The sequence below is a fragment of the Sesamum indicum genome, linkage group LG11 (genome assembly GCF_026168435.1).
Source record: "Sesamum indicum cultivar Baizhima isolate 11 linkage group LG11, ASM2616843v1, whole genome shotgun sequence".
Lineage (NCBI taxonomy): Eukaryota > Viridiplantae > Streptophyta > Magnoliopsida > Lamiales > Pedaliaceae > Sesamum > Sesamum indicum.
The window spans coordinates 15,161,641-15,176,485 of NC_142667.1; the positions used below are offsets into that span (position 1 = coordinate 15,161,641).

At 37.9% G+C, this 14,845-nt stretch overlaps 3 protein-coding genes, 1 long non-coding RNA gene, 1 other non-coding gene and 1 pseudogene across 8 annotated transcripts; 4 read left to right on the plus strand and 2 right to left on the minus strand.

Annotated features, from left to right (window-relative positions):
* Positions 1-1,029: 1,029 nt before the first annotated feature.
* On the plus strand, positions 1,030-2,675 carry LOC105174326 (polyubiquitin). Its single transcript, XM_011096386.3, has one exon. It carries the CDS (start codon positions 1,152-1,154, stop codon positions 2,526-2,528), a length of 1,377 nt encoding a protein of 458 aa, XP_011094688.2. The 5' UTR covers positions 1,030-1,151; the 3' UTR covers positions 2,529-2,675.
* A 2,122-nt stretch (positions 2,676-4,797) lies between these two features.
* On the plus strand, positions 4,798-5,744 carry LOC148785122 (ubiquitin-ribosomal protein eL40 fusion protein pseudogene; annotated as a pseudogene).
* A 1,650-nt stretch (positions 5,745-7,394) lies between these two features.
* TRNAP-AGG (transfer RNA proline (anticodon AGG)) lies at positions 7,395-7,466 on the minus strand. Its single transcript has one exon. It is a non-coding gene; the product is annotated as a tRNA-Pro (tRNA).
* Positions 7,467-8,020: 554 nt separating this feature from the next.
* LOC105174363 (MLO-like protein 3) lies at positions 8,021-11,874 on the plus strand. 4 transcript variants are annotated; one of them, XM_020697727.2, is made up of 15 exons: positions 8,021-8,524; positions 8,636-8,693; positions 8,791-9,125; positions 9,307-9,423; positions 9,542-9,602; positions 9,968-10,053; positions 10,213-10,287; positions 10,396-10,487; positions 10,653-10,702; positions 10,791-10,831; positions 10,914-11,087; positions 11,183-11,218; positions 11,296-11,363; positions 11,459-11,519; positions 11,605-11,874. In XM_020697727.2, exons 1-15 carry the CDS (start codon positions 8,399-8,401, stop codon positions 11,866-11,868), a joined length of 1,644 nt encoding a protein of 547 aa, XP_020553386.1. In that variant the 5' UTR covers positions 8,021-8,398; the 3' UTR covers positions 11,869-11,874. The 4 variants fall into 4 exon arrangements, with proteins under 4 accessions (XP_020553386.1, XP_011094743.1, XP_088731810.1 ...); XM_011096441.3 differs by having other exon boundaries at positions 10,213-10,487; XM_088875684.1 differs by lacking the exon at positions 10,213-10,287.
* Positions 11,382-12,232, minus strand: LOC148785123 (uncharacterized). Its single transcript, XR_016062853.1, has 2 exons — positions 12,092-12,232; positions 11,382-11,803 (listed from the first exon to the last, which is right to left on the minus strand). It is a non-coding gene; the product is annotated as an uncharacterized LOC148785123 (long non-coding RNA).
* Positions 12,043-13,604, plus strand: LOC148785124 (uncharacterized). Its single transcript, XM_088875685.1, has 2 exons — positions 12,043-12,650; positions 12,795-13,604. The coding sequence occupies exons 1-2, from the start codon at positions 12,411-12,413 to the stop codon at positions 13,335-13,337; spliced, it is 783 nt and encodes a 260-aa protein (XP_088731811.1). The 5' UTR covers positions 12,043-12,410; the 3' UTR covers positions 13,338-13,604.
* Positions 13,605-14,845: the final 1,241 nt, after the last annotated feature.

A 14,845-nucleotide genomic window follows, 5' to 3' on the forward strand; every position in this document is an offset into this window, starting at 1 on the left:
ATATTTTATCGAACATTTTGTCCAAGTGGTGTATTAACATAAAGATATTACAGTACTCTTCACAATACTAGCAAGTAAGTAAATGATGGATTTTTAGTTCTATTTTAATTATATCCATCATTTAGTTATATATTTAACAATATCCTACCTTTATAGTAAATGGGCCCCAAAGGACAAGGACAATTTGACAGAGTTTTAATTTAAGATAAATTACAGTTATTTTTTCTGATGTTGAATATAATTATATATATCTTTTTATTATTTGAAATATTACAAATATTTTATTGATTTTAATATTTTTTTCAACAACAAACTCATTTTATTAGCTTTTCATTCAATTTTTATTGGAAATCGACAAAAATACCCTTTTTGACTATAAATTATAATTTTTTAGAATTGTTTAAAATATTGTTGTGGACTAATATTCTCTATAAATTATTTATTTTCCTCATCTTTAATTTTTTTATATATATTTTCTCAAATATACTTTTTAATTTTTTAAATTTTTTTAGAAAAGTAAAATAATATGTCTACCCAATCATTTAATCTATTTGAATGGGGGCGTATTCGTATTTGATGGAGTGGGTGCACGTACTCGTAAAGAAAAAAATCTTTACATGAAAAATGAAATAATATTAGAGAATCAATAGTGGCTCTAATTTATGTCCAGATGGATGAATCGCCAAGAGATCATAAGAGAGTTGGTTTGTAAAAAGTATTTATAATTTTTTAAATAATTAAAAAATAATTATAATTATATCAAATTTAAAAAAAAAAATATAACTTACCCTTTAAATTAAAAGACAAGTATACTCTCTTATAAATCTAAGGGTGGAAAAAAATAGACCATAGAATTGTGGGGGTCAAAAGTAGAATAATCCTAAACCAATAAAGTCATTGTTGTAGAGTCGGCGAAGGAAGCGCGAAGCAGCCTGTCGACCCACCCTAGAAGGTTCTAGACTACCATTCGCCTCTTTGACTCTAATTTTCATCTCTGCCCTATGTCCGCATTTCTCTCTATAAATACAGCTCTCTCCTGCATTTCTATTCAAATCATCGTGCAGAAAGCGATCTCTTATCTAATTCCAATATTCCCTCTATCAGTTTCTCTTTAGCTCAAATTCTTTTACCCTTTCACCCTAGAATTGAAGATGCAGATCTTTGTGAAAACCTTAACCGGCAAGACCATTACCCTCGAAGTCGAGAGCTCCGATACCATCGATAACGTCAAGGCGAAGATCCAGGATAAGGAAGGAATTCCTCCGGATCAGCAGCGTCTCATCTTCGCCGGAAAGCAGCTCGAGGACGGCAGAACCCTTGCCGATTACAACATCCAGAAGGAATCCACGCTTCACCTCGTCCTCCGTCTTCGCGGTGGGATGCAGATTTTTGTGAAAACCCTAACGGGAAAAACGATCACGCTGGAGGTTGAGAGTTCCGACACGATAGATAACGTTAAGGCTAAGATCCAAGACAAGGAGGGAATTCCGCCAGATCAGCAGCGCCTCATCTTCGCCGGGAAGCAGCTCGAAGACGGCAGAACCTTGGCCGATTACAACATCCAGAAGGAGTCCACGCTCCACCTCGTCCTACGTCTGCGAGGTGGGATGCAGATCTTCGTGAAAACTCTGACCGGAAAAACGATCACGCTGGAGGTGGAGAGCTCAGACACCATAGACAACGTCAAGGCTAAGATCCAAGACAAGGAGGGAATTCCGCCGGATCAGCAGCGCCTCATCTTCGCCGGGAAGCAGCTCGAAGACGGCAGAACCTTGGCCGATTACAACATCCAGAAGGAGTCCACGCTCCACCTCGTCCTCCGTCTGCGAGGCGGGATGCAGATCTTTGTAAAAACTCTGACCGGCAAAACAATCACCCTCGAGGTGGAGAGCTCAGACACCATAGACAACGTCAAGGCTAAAATTCAGGACAAGGAAGGGATACCGCCCGATCAGCAAAGGTTGATCTTCGCCGGAAAACAACTGGAGGATGGTAGAACTCTAGCCGACTACAATATTCAAAAGGAATCGACTCTTCATTTGGTGCTGCGACTCCGCGGTGGGATGCAGATTTTTGTAAAAACCCTGACGGGCAAGACTATTACCCTGGAAGTTGAGAGCTCTGATACAATTGACAATGTAAAAGCAAAAATTCAGGACAAAGAAGGAATTCCACCAGATCAACAGAGGCTGATTTTCGCTGGCAAGCAGTTGGAAGATGGAAGGACTCTGGCCGATTATAATATTCAGAAGGAGTCGACTTTGCATTTGGTCCTGAGGCTGCGCGGTGGTATGCAGATTTTCGTGAAGACATTGACAGGAAAAACCATCACCCTGGAAGTGGAGAGTTCGGACACCATTGATAATGTCAAGGCAAAGATCCAGGATAAGGAAGGCATCCCACCAGACCAGCAGAGACTGATCTTTGCTGGTAAGCAGCTTGAGGATGGGAGAACTCTCGCTGATTATAACATTCAGAAGGAGTCGACTCTTCATCTTGTTCTCCGCCTTCGTGGTGGTTATTTCTGAATTAATATGTTTGTTGGATGGTTTAACCTCCTATATGGGAGTTTGAGTTGAATTTCAAATGGTGATAAGCTTGTGTACTTTAAACTTTGTACTTATGAAACTACGATCATGTTGAAGCAATAATGGATTTTGATTTTGCCTGCTGTATATGGTTCCTTCTTATTGCGGTCATTTGTATAAGTAAATTCTCTTGGTACTGTGTATAATATTGAATTGTGTTTCCATGGTTGTTCTATATTATTCATGTGAGTGAGTTGGGACTCTATTGTTCGCCTGGATGAATTACAGGATTGATGTAAAGTTGTTTATGGTCTATGACCTTAGTGCTAGTAAATTAGACAACTAAGAAGTTCACAAAATCAGAAGGAAATCCTGTGATGTATTGATTATTATCTCTATCTTCCTTGTAATTAAATATTCAATCTTCACTGTGAAGTTCAGAGACTTTCAGAACGATGCTCCTGTATGAGATGGGGACAATGATGAGCCAACCTTTCATCTACTTCCTTGCCCCGAGTTTTTGAACTGCAGTTGGGGTCTTGACTCTATCTTCCTTCTTAATTCTAAGAGCTGTGTGACTTGGAAGTGTTTATTATGTTCTCTTGTGCCACATCTGAGTTGTTTGGGAAGTGTTCTTCCCAGAGTATTGTATGTTCAATCTGGACTTGCTCTGCGTAGTCCATAGACTTCTGGACTGACGTGTCAGGGAAAAATATTGAGAGACTCCATCTGCTTTCTTGTCTCAACTTTCTTTGGATGTTATTAATGTATTCTAAGCATTGAGTCGAATTTTGATTTCAATACTTGCAACTTCCAGAATGTCCGCTCATGTGCTAATCGAGCTCCTGTGGCTGTGTGCTCCTAAGTTTTACGAGTTAGAACAATATCAGCTTTGAACTATGCTTGTTTTCATGCAGCCCTTGTTTGTTGGGTTGCAGTCAAAATCGCATCAGTAATTCACCGATATCACCTGCTGGTTTATGTTGGCTAGGGTCTCTTGCAACTGTTTTACTGTTTGCAAGCTGCTGTTTAAGGAGAAGGGAAATTTTCCGCTCTATTATTGAGGGAATATGAATATTTACGTTGTAATTTTCCGCTAGAAGAAAGGCAATTCTTGCTCATGGATGAGAGTCAATGTGCATTCATCTTGGCTCACGTCCCTTTTGTAGCTTGTGCTGCCCCTCACATTGTACATGGTTCGTGGACAACAGTCAATGTACAATGTTCTACACTCTCACACACTTATGCGGTTGCTCTGGTTTTGGCCCATGGAGGTTTGTAGGTTAATCTTAAGGAAGTTGAACACGCATCAAGTGGATGGGTCATCGCCATCTGCCTTAAGGCGTTTTCTAGGACTCTTGAGACAAAATAAGGCCTCAACATCTAGTTGTGAGCCTGATGAGTGTGATCCATGCAACTCTTACTAGATTTTAGATAAAATGCAGCTGGATCTTGGTTTGCAGTATGATGGTGCGTATTTGGTGCCGTCCCTTCTGTTATTAGGGGTGCTTGTATTGTAATTTCTTCTTTAAAGTCTTTTTTCTTCTATTCATGATGGTTAAGTAAGAGTAATATCAAATAAATTAATGAAAGATGCATTTTATATTTAGATACACTCATTTTAATTTTGACTTTATTTTAATGTGGTGAGATGTTTAAAGTACAATATCGTTATGACGCATATGAGGTGTCTCCGCGTGAAAAAGGATATAAGGTGGCCTCACATAAAAGAATATTAGGTGGCTTCATAAAGAGAATACGAGTTGACCTCCCAAAAAACATTCGAAGTGGCCCCTCAAAAGGTTTGGCCATGGAAAGTTAAGAGCTCCCAAATCGGGAGGAAAAACCAAATGGCGACTTTTAAAAAATCAACAAATGAGTTTTTGATACATGTATATTTCTTTTTTAATGTTGAAAAAATATCAAAAAATGATCATCTCAAAAATATTTTATAAGATCATTCGAGCACAAAACCTATAAATAGCTTCTTATCGGACGGATAAAGGCAAAAGAAAAAAGAAAGTAAAGAGAGAAAGAGATGATAAGGAATGAGGAAACCCTATTCTTTGAGAACTACATTTTTTACATCATCACTTTAGTAACTCATTTTTGTTGTTCCTTTTGCCTCCAATTGTAAGTATTCATTTTAGTGGGACACATAATTTTAAATGAAACTAAAGGTTTAGTGTGTAAGGTGAAAGAATTGAAGATGTAAATAGATAGAAGAGGGGAAAAAGATGAGAGCTTTGCAACACTTAATTAGATAACATATGGGAGAAATGTAAATATTTAGTAAAGTTGAGGGTGCTAAACGAAATTATTTCCAATACTAAAACCCCCTCTTTTCTTCACAGGAATATTTTGTCTTAGCCGAAGAAGATGCAAATCTTTGTGAAAACCCTAACTGGCAAAACAATTACTCTCGAAGTCGAAACCTCAGACACCATCGACAATGTTAAGGCCAAGATCCAGGACAAGGAAGGAATTCCACCGGATCAGCAGCGTCTGATTTTCGCTGGGAAACAGTTGGAGGATGGCAGAACCCTAGCCGATTACAATATTCAGAAGGAATCCACACTCCACCTCGTCCTCCGACTCCGCGGCGGAGGTACCAGCTGGAGGATCCCTTTCGTTGCCAATCACTTGGTGAAGAAAATCCAGCAGCTTAATCAGAATTCGCGCAAGGAGCTGATCAAGACATGGTCCAGGGCTTCGACTATTGTGCCAGAAATGGTGGGTCATCGGATTGCTGTTTACGACGGGAAGAAGCACGTGCCTTTTCGTATCTTGGAGAATATGGTGGGGCATAAATTGGGAGAACTACGACCGAGGCGTCTGCACAAGAAAGAAGTTCATGCGCGGGGTAAGACTGCAAAGAGTCCGAAGAAGAAATAACCCTGTGTTGGAGTGGGAGTACTGTTGGTTGCATTTACTGCTCTTAGGAAGAGATTTGGTTTTTGTGAATGCAATTTGACATATTGGCTTTTACTTGGATGAATAAAATTCTGACATTTGCGCACTTCGGGCTTTGTTCGTTTATGTGCGTCTTTTTTTTTATTGAATATGGCTGAAGGATCCTTGATGGAATTAGAATTTCAAATGTCCTTTATGCTTTTATTGTTTGAATCAAATCCATGTTCTACTCTTCTGAGTGCTTTAATGTCTTTCATCACAGGTTTTGGTATATTATGGAATTAACTTGGTTTCTGGTGCTCACTAGGTGTATTGAATTGATAGTTTTAGCTGGTTTATGTTGGTGTGCAATATCTGGTTGGTTTTCGCATAATTCGATAACTATGCCATATATATACAATCATCTAAAACAAAGTTATTGCTTATATTCTCTGTAGAATTGATGGTTGTCTCTCCTGTGGAACTTGTTATTTGTATCACAGAGACTTATAATTTCTCAGTTAATAGGTTGAGTTTATACGCCAGTTGGAGTTTAGTCATTCCCATCATCAAGCGATGGCATTTTGCTTATGAACTTATAGGAAGTCAGATGCACTGAAATTTCTGCAGTCAGTATGAGCCACTTCTGGTCATCAAGGTTTCAAAGGCTTGTTCTATTGTATTCTGTAGTACACGAAAGCTCTTGGTTTGAACAATAGCTCTCTGTACATGATAGTGCTGTTGATACAGCCACTAAGCCACTGAAACATTTGAGATGGCAAAGTGATTATCCACTGCTTTCCTTGGAAGTATGCAAACTGGTGAGTTTATTTTGCAATTGAGAAATATGCTTCATTAATCTGATGATGAAAGTGACAACCTTGGAGCTTAGATGCTTTGAATGTTCTTGTGTCTCCATTGCTTCTGTGACCGGTTCACGACTTCCGTGTTGAGTGTAGTACCATGAAAGATCATCAACTTCTTGCTATGCCCCATTTCTATAATTGCCAAATCTTACCGAAGCATCTGCACCTTTAACGTCACTCCTCTAGCAGCAAGCAAAATGCATCATCTGGTGGAGCGTTTGGCCTGCTTGATTGGTGTGATTGAGCATGCTGGATGGTTTCCCTTCATCTGCTTCCTTGCATTTGGTGACATGCACGAATAGTTCAGCTATTCTTTCACTGAAAATGGTCAGCCCGATGTTTATTTCCATCTGCTTGATTTTCTAACACATAAGAATTATTATGACCCAGGGGCTGGTGGAAAAATAATGAAGAGCAGGGTCAGGTCTAAAGAACCTTTACTGATAAATTTATCATTTGCATGCCATGGAAGAAACGAAATAGCTCAAGAGTATTTGTACCAGCTCCTATCACTAGCGAAATCACTATGTTTGCCATGTTGCAACACACTATTCCTGCCAATTATAGCTACTGCAATGGCCTTCACTTGACTATTATATTTCAGATCCCAGGAAACACTCCGACTCCGCGCTGTTCATACTCTACCGCAGCCTACTGTTTTCTCTGGGAGCAGGACTGCACCCATTGCCATATTTGGATGAACACATATTCATTAGACATCATATAATGAGTAAAGCTATAGCTGGAAAATGATTTAACTTGTAGAACATGGTGGGCCAAGCGCAAGCAAAGAAGGCAAGCTAAAATGCATTCTATAAGTCTAAACTATCAGGCTACTTAATTTTTTGGGGAGAAGATTGGAATCATAAATGGAAAATATATGTTTATGTGAATTGAGCACTCAGGGTGAACTAACAAAGAAACGGAAATATGCATACATACTTGTGAATTCTCCCCAGTTAAAAGAGAAAGGGCCTCCTATCTGAAAGCCCAGTTTTGGGATTTGCTTACAAGATCATTTGCTAACCCGCGTTGGCCGATCCACAAATGTTGAGCTAAAAGGAGGAGGCCCAAATTGAGATCCAAAAGAATCAAAGAGAGCTTAGTAGGGGCATTCCGAGAATTGAACTCGGGACCTCTCGCACCCTAAGCGAGAATCATACCACTAGACCAAATGCCCTATTCATGAAAGAGTTAACTATTGTATTACTAACAATTGATCAAATTTCAGTTTACAGAAAACTCCAGAGTCACAGTCTTAGAAAAACATACAACTGAACAAACCAATCAGATGAATAGCATTGGCAAATACAAAAGTTCTCATGAACCCCAAAGATGCTTGAGGGTTTCCTTTCCCCAAATTCATTAATAAGTCCACACCTTCATCTTTTTTAGAGAGCTTATATACATATTAGTTAGATGATACACTTATTATACCTCAACAGATTTGGGAGTTCGGATTCCTCCATTTAACTGCTTCTACTGTTTCTGGGCTCTATTTGTTAGAGTTAATTATGTCATTTAATAATAGAAAACACAATTTAATTATGAAGAAAAATATACTCTAACAATTAATTGTATAATTTGCCATATCAAGTCTATATTCTAACATTAATTTTTTAGTTTTTCTACCAAACATTAAATGAGAAGAACGACCAATTGACTTGACTTGTCCCACGTTATTTATTTGCTGAAGCAATCACAACAAATAACACACACACACACACACACAAATCCAACTAGCATGTAGACATGGTCTCTGCCATCCCTTTCATGCTCTTAATTATGCCTTGCATTTTGTTTCATTTTAGAGAAAAACTGAAAGCAAGATTTTTTCTTCTTACGTTGTTATTATTTTACATGGGACAAAGGTAGCTAGTGTGAATCCAGGAAGTTTTAAAATGCGTGTCAGAATCTAGATGCTGAGCGCATCGCTCCTTAATATTCTAAACAATGCAGTCTCATTCACTGTATTCAACAGGGAAGAAGCAGATCAGTCATAACTCATACACAAACATATACATATATGTACTCTTCAGTGCCTAAGTATTAATATTAATAATCTAGGAAAAATTCTTTCCTTTTTTCTTTCTTCTTTTTGTTTTTAAGTTCATGGCGGCCGGAGACTCAGCCTCCACCTCTCTAGAACACACCCCAACTTGGGCGCTTGCCACCGTATGCTTCTTCATCGTCTTCGTTTCCGTTATACTTGAGCATTCCATCCATCTCCTCACCAACGTGAGCTCAGTTTTCTACTCAGACAAATGTTACATGTCTATGCATGCATTTACAGATTACACTATGATTTCTACCAGTTACTGAAATCAGGCTACTTGTATTTTACTGCAGTGGCTTAGGAGACATGGAAAAACTGCTTTGTATGATGCCGTGGGGAGGCTTAAATCAGGTAGGTCAACAAGTTCTCTTTATGTAATTATTGAAGATTCAAGTGTCACCTGTTTGTTAGTTTTTTGGTTCTTGACTTTGTATTCTGTGGGAGGCAGAGCTTATGCTTCTGGGGTTCACGTCTCTTCTGCTAGCAGTAACTCAAGATACCATCTCAAAGATTTGTGTACCCTCTAAGGTGGCGAATACGATGCTCCCGTGTCGCAGAGAGTTCGTTACAGCAGGGACTGAGTCCTTAGCGGTCTTCATGCACTCGTTTAATCGAGCGTCTGCAGATTTGATAATGGCTGATTATACAAATTTCAGTGATAGTATAAACTTACACAAGTTGTATAGTCGAAGATTGGCTGACGAAGACGCTGGTGATGGCAGCAGCGGTGGAGTTTCTGGGACAGCCAAGAACACTGATGCCGCTGATTCTTGCAGCTCAAAAGTATGTCTAATTTCAAGATTGCTAGCATGTGTTTTTGGGTATAACCAGGAAATGCAACTGAGTGTAATCAAGATTTCTTTTCATCAACTCTCGTTCACATGCTACTGTGTGTTGTATGTGGATTTTGGCCTAGTTAGGAAAGGAGAGTTAATGTGCTGATAAGTTCATCTGAGATTTTCAGGGAAAAGTTTCATTAGTAACGGAGAAAGCGATGCAGCAGCTGCAAATTTTCATTTTTGTGCTAGCAGTTACACAGATTGTGTACAGCGTCCTCACCATGGCATTAGGAAGGGCCAAAGTATAAAATTATGAGTTTCTTGGCTCCTGATTTCTTCAAATACTCTCCGAGAAATTTCATGATTAGCATACCAATAACAGATCATTCTAATCAGTGAATTTAATCATCGATCCTGCAGATGAGGAGTTGGAAAGCTTGGGAGAAAGAAACTCAATCAACAGACTACCAGATTGCAAATGGTATATGTTAATTTCCTGCCGTTTTGAATTGTTCAACCAGCTTCTGTTGTGAGTTTACTGTTGTTTCTCGTCTTGATGAATTGAAATTAGGGTGCTCTAGAGCTCTAATGAAGCAATCAAGTGGTTAAGAGATTGACTTTGGGCACAATGTGTCGTTTTTCATCAGTAACTAGCCTGCATTTCAGTTAAGGCAAAAATCATTGACCTTTTGTTGTAGAGAAAGTGTCAAGTCAATGAAATCACTGAGTCTCCGGGACTTTTTGGTTGTTGCATAGGAAAGAATATCGCGGTTTAAACTATTTTGATCTTGATATTGAGTTGTGTTTTCCGTGTAAGTGCATAAAATTTGATCTTATCTGATACAGATCCAAATAGATTTAGATTCACAAGACAGACGACGTTTGCAAGACGCCACAATACTTGCACAGAGACAGCAAGTCAACTGTGGATAGTAAGTATTTCTGCTGATAATAGTTCAAAGCTCTTGCATCATTAGCATGACAGGAAAACTTCTCCTGAAGGGCATCCAGTGTCCTGAAACATGCTCCTTCAACAACATTAAATAGTATCAGATTGTCCACTACTAAATGCTAACTATAAGCTGGAGCAGAAATGTTTTTTCAGGCAATTCTTCAATTCCGTGGCAAAAGTTGATTACTTCACCCTCAGACATGGCTTTATCATGGTCACGATCATATCCCAATTCCGCTTCCTACTTTCTACATTTCTAATCACAAAACTGAAAAGAATACGCATCGGGAGCAAGAAAGTCTTATTTTTTGTGATTTTGCAGGCTCATTTCTCTGCCAGGCTGAACAACTTCAATTTCCAGAAGTACATAGAGCGTTCCCTGGACGAAGATTTCAAAGTTGTTGTCAGCATCAGGTTTCAGAATTTTCTGTTCCTACCCTTGTGGTTGTGTGATCAAATAACATGATTGGAGCTTTAGTTCTTATCTGCTCAAGAGCATGCATCTGAAATAATATTTTCATCGAGCCATGAATCCATGAAGCTTTGCCGTCTCTAATCTTCCATCACTTAAATCTGCAGCCCTTTTATGTGGTTTCTCGTTGTTATCTTCATGCTTGTCGATGTTCACGGTAAATTCCAGACCCCATTGTTATCTTTGTTCAGCATCCCTTGCCCTTCAATCTTGACAGAATGACCTTAAACTTCTCAAATAATCAGGTTGGCATTCATATCTTTGGATATCATATGTTCCACTGTTGGTGAGTACTAACTGCAAGTAAACTAATACTTCTACCTTCTCCAGACAGAGACTGATATGTTTTCCAATATTTGCATCTCTAGATAGTTCTAGTACTTGGAACTAAACTGGAAGTGATTGTTGCAAAGATGGCCCTTCAACTCAAAAATCAGAACAACGTCGTTATAGGAGCCCCACTGGTGCAACTCAACGATGATCTCTTCTGGTTTAGGCGGCCAAGATTCGTATTACATCTCTTGCATTTGACACTTTTTGTGGTATGTCGTCTCGACACTGCTATATTGAACTAAGCATACAGTGGCTTCTGACTTAGAATGAATTCTAACAACGTGTTTCTCAATGGTGGCTCTAGAATGCTTTTGAGCTGGCTTTTTTCATTTGGGTCGCTGTGAGTATTTCCTAACCCTTTGCCTCGCAATTTTTATCAAGAAAGCTCTTTGAAAAACTCTGCTTCTCCCTGTGTAGATACAGTTTGGGCTCGATTCTTGTTACCACGAGCACACGGTGATTATAATCACCAGAACAGTGATGGCGTAAGTACTGAGAAACTGTTCTTAGTAGTTCATTCCATTTCTGAAGATTTTACAATTTTCACACTCAAACCTGTCTTCTTCGTGCATTTTCACAGGGTGGCAGTCCAGGTTCTTTGCAGTTACATTACTCTTCCCCTTTATGCACTTGTGACACAGGTTAAGTATTCAAACATTTGAATTCTCAAAAACTACGTCTGGAGCAAGAAAATATGGCTTATTTTGTGCAAGGTTTTGGCGACAGATGGGTTCAGAATTCAAAGGCGAAATACTGAAGGAACAAATAGCACAAGTTTTGAAGCAATGGCATTCTGAGGTGAGGGACAGGAGAAAGAACCGAGAACGTGGACTCATCCAGCATCCTCCTACTGTTACGGCAACTCACAGGGGGGCCAACAATAGTTACAGTAAATTTGATCCACACAACGCTTCTACTTCATCGCCTGTTGAAGAAAATCATGTGTCGAGCATAAGTGAAATCATGGAGGAACAAGCAGAACCAAGCTGAGAGAATGCAGAAATTCATAAGTTCCTGAGCTGCTCAGAGAATAAGGATTTCTTGTAAATATTTACAGGCAAAGAAGGGTATTAAAATGTTGTATTTTTGGGGATTATTAATTTGGACGTAAATTCATGTGAATTAATCTGATATAACTGACATAAGTGTATAGGGAAAGTGCTGATCAAATGTTACTCTGAGGGCAAAACATCAGAAGTATGAATCACAGAACCTGTCTGGTGAATGTGTAGTACAGAATTAGACAAGAAGACAACTCCACAATTATCTGTGAAGACTAATGAATTTTGTCTTCATCAGCTGAAAAAATGGAGCGCATGTGAATGATTTTGAAGGTTCCATAACTCAAGACCACAACTGCCATTTTCAAGGGACCCCCCACATTTATTCTCAGTATTCCTTTCCTCTCATTTATTGATTCCTTTTTCACTACCACCACAACCCATCATCGTCATCCTTCAGCTTCATTATTGAATCTTTATATGCTACAAGCAACCAGCACCCACAAATAAAGAAGAAAACAGAAGAGGAAAATGGTGTTCATGGCAGCAGAGAAGTGTGTGATATGCCTGATAGGGGCCATGGATCGCCTCTGGTTTCACCAAATCATTCTTTTCCAAGAACCCTCTTTATGCCCACTTCCTGAAAATCCTAAAACACCTCAACCCACCTCAGAATCTCCACAGAAATCATCAAAAAACAGCTCCCATATGTCAGTTATATCAGAGCAAGAAATTTCACCACTAACTTCTGTGATCATCAGTAGTCTACAGGTGAGTAGAGTACGTATAGCTATAATTTGCATCTCTTCACCCTCCCACCCATTCACACACACACACACATAGGGGTGTGACTGATGAAACTCACAAACAGCTGGTGTGCGTTTTCTTTTCTGTTGAATGATTACCATATTTAAGGATGAGACGAGCAGCCAAGACAGTGAAACTACTCATGATGAGGAAAGAAAAACCAGGTTCAATCTTGCTCCCATCAAAACCAGGTTTCTCTCATCCTCACCAAAATCAGCTCAAAAACAATCCAGAAACCTGGGCTACTCGACTTATTCCCAAGGAAAATTGCGGAAAACCACGAGCTGCAAGAGCTTACTGGAGCTTGAACTCGAAGAAGTAAAGGGTTTCATGGATTTGGGCTTCATCTTCAGGAAAGAAAACCTGAGCAAGCGCATGAAGCGCTTAATCCCCGGATTGCAAAGGCTTGATGCAGATAAAAACAAGCAAGATTACAGTTCTGAATTTAGCGGAAACACAGATGACCTTGAAGATGACGAGGAAAAGGGTGTAATGAGGCCGTATTTGTCGGAAGCGTGGCTCATTAAAAGACCCGATTCTCCATTACTGAATTTAAGGATACCAACGAGAGTTTCTACAACTGCAGATATGAAGAAACATTTGAAGTCTTGGGCTCGAACTGTAGCATCAGCCGTTCAGCAAGAATCTTGAGATTACTTGCAGTTTTGAGGAATTGAGAAGATGGGATGGGACGGAACGGAACCACTCATTTTTCTGAAATGTGAAGACGTATTCTTACATTCAACCGACAACTTGGGAGACTGGAAAAACATGAATGGTTGATTTTTGTTGTTAAATAGAGTGGTTGTGTGCATACATCGCAATAATAATATACACAAATACAGAGTTATTGTTTCCTAAAAATGTCTTTTCCAATCAAGAGAAGTTGCAACCAAAATTCAAAACTTTTTATATCAACTTTCTTCATCATCACTCACCTGATTTTGTTAATAAAAATATAACTGTATTTGAATGGCTAAAATACATATCATAAATTACCAAAATGATGATTTCCCGTTTTGAATTAATTTCTATGTTTTAAATTTTATTTTATATGTATAAATATTACGTCATTTATTTTATTCAATAAAATCTTTTGTATATAAAGTACGCTTATATTAAATATTAAATAAACTAAAAAATATAACATGAGACGAGAATAAAAATCTTCGCCATTATTAGATGTGTGTAGCACATTATATATGTGATCTGAAATTCATAAACGTGCATATAATTTTTAATCTTATATCATGTAATATTCATATGGAGGTGATCCTATTATAATTAAATTATATAAAAAAATACCGAGTCCGTGTTTTCCACGTGGCAATTCTTTATTTTCTATAGAAGAAATCAAGAATTTACGACAACCTAAAAATTATAATTTTTTTCGTATTTTTACCACACCACACGTAGTTAGGAATTCGATTTTTGTTGGAAATAATTAAAATTAAGGAAAACTCTTTTAATCTAATTCAGAAATTTCATAAACTTTTATGGGTTCAAGGCCCAAATAGAAGTGGGCTGAGGACTGGGCTTTCCAATAGCTTTATCACATAAATATGGGCTGGATCCACAAATTCATTATTCAAGAGCCCAAAATTGTGTAGCTCTGCCGTAAGAAGCACCCAAAATTCTCACAAAATCAATTCTGATGATACTAAATATGATCACATTATTGGATTTTATTAATTCATTATTATTTTTTAAAATTATACATTAATCACATAATAAATTTAATCCATTCATCATATAATTAATTTAAATTCGGTCAAAATCTGATTTAAACTAAAAATTTTCCGTCTGAAAAAAGAGTAAATTATTATAAGCTTTTATGAGATACAATATAATCACAAATACCCTTACTGTTTGAAAAATTAGAAATACTTCCTTGATACCCGTAGTATATTCTTTTCTTTCTTTTAAAAAAAATTGAAAAATTGTAAACAAATTAGATAAGGTGTTTGGAAAAAATTTAAAATTAAAAAAAAAATTATCCGCTTAATCCATTAAAAAAATGCATAAAATTTTTAAAAACAAATAAAATTATAATTTATAGTTTACAAGGGTATTTTGATCAATTTACTACAAAAACGGATTAAGATAACTAACAAATTGAGCTAGTTGTTGGACGAACATTAAAATAAGAGGGTAGTAGT